A 4,695-nucleotide genomic window follows, 5' to 3' on the forward strand; every position below is an offset into this window, starting at 1 on the left:
CCCGAGGTGTGTGGACGGCACAGAGAGAGGAATTTCATCTCTGGGTGGACGACTGAACGCTGAAGGTGCCCTGCTTTCCTTGTGCAGAACCATCATTTGTGTTGATGTTGCGCAAACCGGGCTCCCAACTTTCCCAAAAGACACACAGCAGAAAGGCTTTTGTTGCATTATTTCTAAAGGCTTGAAGTTTCGAAGGGAAGAGATTTTGTTTTCCTCCCGGCTACACAATGGAGCTTTCAGAGAACCTCTTCTAAAAGGAATAGCTACAGCCTTTGTGTGGAAGGGTGTGTCTGTTGGCAGGGTCTGCTGATGCAGACAGACTGGCTGGTGATTAACAAAGGTCATTAGACTTTGGAATCTGGCAAGCGGCGTCGGATGGTATGTCTTCTGCGTGTGTGGAAGGACGACTCCCAAGAAGCCAAGGCATTCTGGAGGTTCCCCCACCCCGCCCCCCAATCCTGCTGGAGCGTAGGGTCTGGTCCAGGGTTGTCCTGTAGTAGCCAGTGCTCTGCTGGGACCAAGGGACCAGCCTATCAATCATGGGATAATAGAACCTTTGGAAATCTTGGTGCATGACATGTGAGGAGGAGAGAGGTGCAGCTTTTTTGGGAAAGGAATGAAAACAGTTTGTTCTTTGTTGGGAGGAGAAGAGGAGCCCAGGCTGCTCTTGGAGGCTCATTGCCGAGTGTCAGCCCAGCCGAATCCCAGAGAATCCATGTTGTGCCCGGAGCTAAAATGGCTGCGCTGAAGCTCAGGACGAGGGCAGCTCAGCCAGTCTTAGGGCTCCAGTGACGCAGGGCTCCTATCTCTTGGAAGTGTGATAAACACATTCGGCAGAGCTGTGGCTCCTTTGGCTGAGATGAAAGGACTAAGCTTGGGGGATGGGGAGTGCACACTGGATGATCTGCTTTCTTTTTTTTTTCTTTCTTCCCTATGAAGTGTTCTAAATGCAGGAGTCGTCTGCACCATGGAAAAATTTGTTTTCAGGTCTAATGGACTGTGCGAGAGAAGTGGGGTGGGGCCTGGGTGGCTGCTGTAATTCGATCCAGAGCTGATAGCAACCCTCTTCCACATGATTTGGGTTGGTGCTTAGACCTAAAAGCTTGTGTATCTGGAATATTGAGACTTAGTTAGCTGAAAAGACTCTGGCTCGATGTTTATTGAAAAAGGATAGATTGCCCGGGGAGAGAAGAGGAGGTGCATATCTGCACCTCACTCTGCAGGCCCCTTTCTGCCCAGAGCTGGACTTGCCAGAAGTTATTTTAGTAGGCTATCAGCAGGAGCATGCCTTCATGGAAAATCCTCCCGCATCGGCTGCTTCTACTACATGGACATACTACTAGACTTTGTTCTCCCGCAGGCATAAGGCATCTTCTCCAATGAAAGCAGAGAAAGTTGCTGCACAATAAAAGTGCGGAGAGATTTGTTTGTTCTTAGACATCTGGTTCTAGATTGCAGTGACTCAGTAGAGTTTGCGGCGGGTAAGCTACATGAACTCACTTGCTCATTAAGATAACAGTTGGTTATCTCCACTCCGAATATATGTTATGATAGGAAGGCCTGTACCTTCTACATTGTTAACTTTTTAATGATGGGACTCTCCATTGAGTTAGTGGGAAGCTGTCTATATGTTTCTATCCCATTTTAAATAGCAGAATGAAGGTTGCTGGGCAAGTTTTAAAAATTATTCTACATCAGGTTCACAGCCTCTGTGTGTGTGTGTGTGTGTGTGTGTGTGTATTCAAGACTGCGACTTTCTGTCTGTTGCCTTCATGGAAATGGAGGTACCAAGGTGCAAACTTTCAACAAGAAACTGGATTGTCATCTTAAAGTTGGTTGTTTGAGAACCTCATGAGAAATATTTTATGACCTAATTAGATTGGAGAAGCTGTTAAGTTATAATTGGTGGGTAGTAAAAAGCAAATAACCATTTAGCTCATTAAAAAAAAAAAAAGCCAACTAAAGTGTTTGGGGAAGGGAGGAAAGAGGTGTATCCCGATATTAGTTAAGATGTTAAAATAATAAAATTATTTTTAAAATTTTTATTTCTTAAAATTATTAAGATTAAAATAATAAAAGGTCCAATAAAAGCTCTCTTTACCACCACTCTGAGATGCCATACTGTTTCACAATGTAGTGGTAAAACATCAGTGTTACGATACTAAAACGGCAAATGGAGATGGAAGTTGTTTCTTTTCCTCTGTATGGACAGCCTCTAGTTCACAAAAGAAAATGGGCCCGAGCCAGAACCACAATCAGAATTAACTTACCAAGAAATTCGAATTTGGTCAAGAAATTCAGAAAGTACTAGAACTCTGGACATTTCCTTGACAAATGGTATTTGAAGATCTATCAAGCCAATAAAAATTTATCTGGGTGGTTTTTTATTTTTTTCTTTCCTTCTTTGAAGTTATGAAGTCAAGGACATCATCCCCGTTATGTCTGATGGCCTTCCTCCGGCCAGTGTTCCAACTGGTAGAGCTTAGTAAGCGAAATCTGCCGATACTAGAATTTTCTCCAGGAATGACTTCAGCCCCATCGACTTGGGCTGTGCATTCCCTGCCTTCCTTAAGACGTTTCGTTGTGCCTTCTGCCACAGGTCCCTGATGTGAGAGGGTAGACCCCAATCATGGAGGTGCTTCAGTGTGATGGCTGTGACTTCAGAGCCCCATCCTATGAGGATCTCAAGGCGCACATTCAGGATGTCCACACGGCGTTTCTGCAGCCCACTGATGTTGCCGAAGACAACGCGCATGAGCCACGATCCGGGTCCATGAATGCCAGCAATCAGACCGAGGTGGAGTTTTCCTCTATAAAGGATGAATTTGGGATCGCAGAGGATTTATCAGGTAAATCTAGACTAACCTCGGCCTGTCTGATATAGTTCAGTGCTCTCATGCATTTTGAGCCAGTGGCCTTGGTTCTTGATACACGGGCTTCTGCTCTGCAGAGTTTCTCGCTCTTCTGAGCCCTTCCTGTGGTATGGGCATCATGTTTCGGTTCTTGATTATTGTCCTCTCGGCTTCCTTCTGACTCTTAGTTTCCTTTCCATTTGGAAAACAAGGTGTCGTCTCTCTGAAAGTTCTCGAATGGAGGCTGCAGTTGGTGAAACGCGTGCTTTTGTGGCTATGAAGAATAATTGAAAAGAAAAGTGGATTTGCATGGTTGAATTTCTTAATTCTCTCTTGCTTTACTTTTCTTGTCCCACTTACCCTGTGTTTTCTCTTTAGGTCAAAATGCAACTGCATTGGGGACCGGAGGTTACTACGGCCACAGCCCAGGATATTACGGTCAGCATATTGCCCCTAATCCCAAACCAACAAGCAAGTTTTTCCAATGCAAGTTCTGCGTACGCTACTTCAGGTCAAAAAACCTCCTCATTGAACACACTAGGAAGGTCCACGGGGCTCAAGCTGAAGGGAGTTCGGCGGGACCCCCCGTCCCAGGATCCTTAAATTATAATATCATGATGCACGAGGGGTTTGGAAAGGTCTTCTCTTGCCAGTTTTGCACATACAAGTCACCAAGGAGGGCGAGAATAATGAAGCACCAGAAAATGTATCACAAAAACAGTTTGAAGGAGATCGCCGCGCTCCCTCCTGCCCCTGTCCCCATGCCAGACCCCGTGATCCCGCCCGTGTCCTTGCAGGACCCCTGCAAGGAGCTGCCTGCAGAGGTCGTGGAGCGCAGCATCTTGGAATCCATGGTCAAGCCTTTGACCAAGTCTCGAGGCAACTTCTGCTGTGAGTGGTGCAGCTACCAGACCCCGCGCCGAGAAAGGTGGTGTGACCACATGATGAAGAAACACCGCAGCATGGTCAAGGTCCTCTCCAACCTCAGACAGCAGGAAGGGACGAGTCTCCCCGACCTGCCGAAGAACGACCCCAGCCCCACTTCCAACTCCACCTACCTATCCATGAATGCTGCCAGCCGGGAGATGCCCAACGCCAACGTCTCCAACTACAGGGGCTCCATCAGCAACTCCATCATGAGACCCAATTCTTCAGCTTCCAAGTTTTCACCCCTGTCCTACCCTCCGATGAAGCCGAAGTCACCTCACAATTCTGGCCTTGTTAACCTGGCAGAGAGATCCCGTTACGGAATGGCCGACATGACAAATTCTCCTGCCGACCTGGAAACGAACAGCATGCTGAATGACTCCAGCTCCGAGGAAGAGCTCAATGAGATAGACAGTGAGAATGGCTTAAACGCTATGGATCACCAGACAGCAGGCATGTCTGCAGAGCAGCTGATGGGCTCCGACGGCCACAAATTGTTGGAGACCAAGGGGATTCCCTTCAGGAGATTTATGAACAGGTTCCAGTGCCCCTTTTGTCCTTTCCTCACCATGCATCGACGTAGCATCTCCCGACACATAGAAAACATTCACTTATCCGGAAAGACAGCTGTGTACAAATGTGACGAATGTCCGTTTACTTGCAAGAGCTCATTAAAACTGGGGGCTCACAAACAGTGTCACACGGGTACAACGTCAGATTGGGATGCTGTGAATTCCCAGAGCGAAAGCATCGCTTCCTCAATGAATGAAGGGGTCGTGTCTTACGAGAGCCCAAGCATCAATGGCAGGAAGTCAGGAGTCATGTTGGATTCCTTGCAGCAACAGCCACCGCCGCCGCCACTGCCACCGCCACCACCTCCGTCACAGCCTCAGCCACCACAGCTGCCGCCACCACA

At 47.6% G+C, this 4,695-nt stretch overlaps 1 protein-coding gene across 1 annotated transcript in view; it reads left to right on the forward strand.

The window, feature by feature from the left end:
* The window catches only part of ZNF462 (zinc finger protein 462), a 139,424-nt gene that overhangs the window by 51,800 nt on the left and 82,929 nt on the right, over positions 1-4,695 (forward strand). The window contains 2 exon segments of the mRNA XM_006771135.2: positions 2,600-2,849; positions 3,231-4,692. Of these exon segments, the coding sequence (XP_006771198.1) occupies positions 2,630-2,849; positions 3,231-4,692 (1,682 nt within the window). The 5' untranslated portion in view covers positions 2,600-2,629.

Source organism: Myotis davidii, unplaced genomic scaffold, assembly GCF_000327345.1.
Source record: "Myotis davidii unplaced genomic scaffold, ASM32734v1 scaffold64, whole genome shotgun sequence".
Lineage (NCBI taxonomy): Eukaryota > Metazoa > Chordata > Mammalia > Chiroptera > Vespertilionidae > Myotis > Myotis davidii.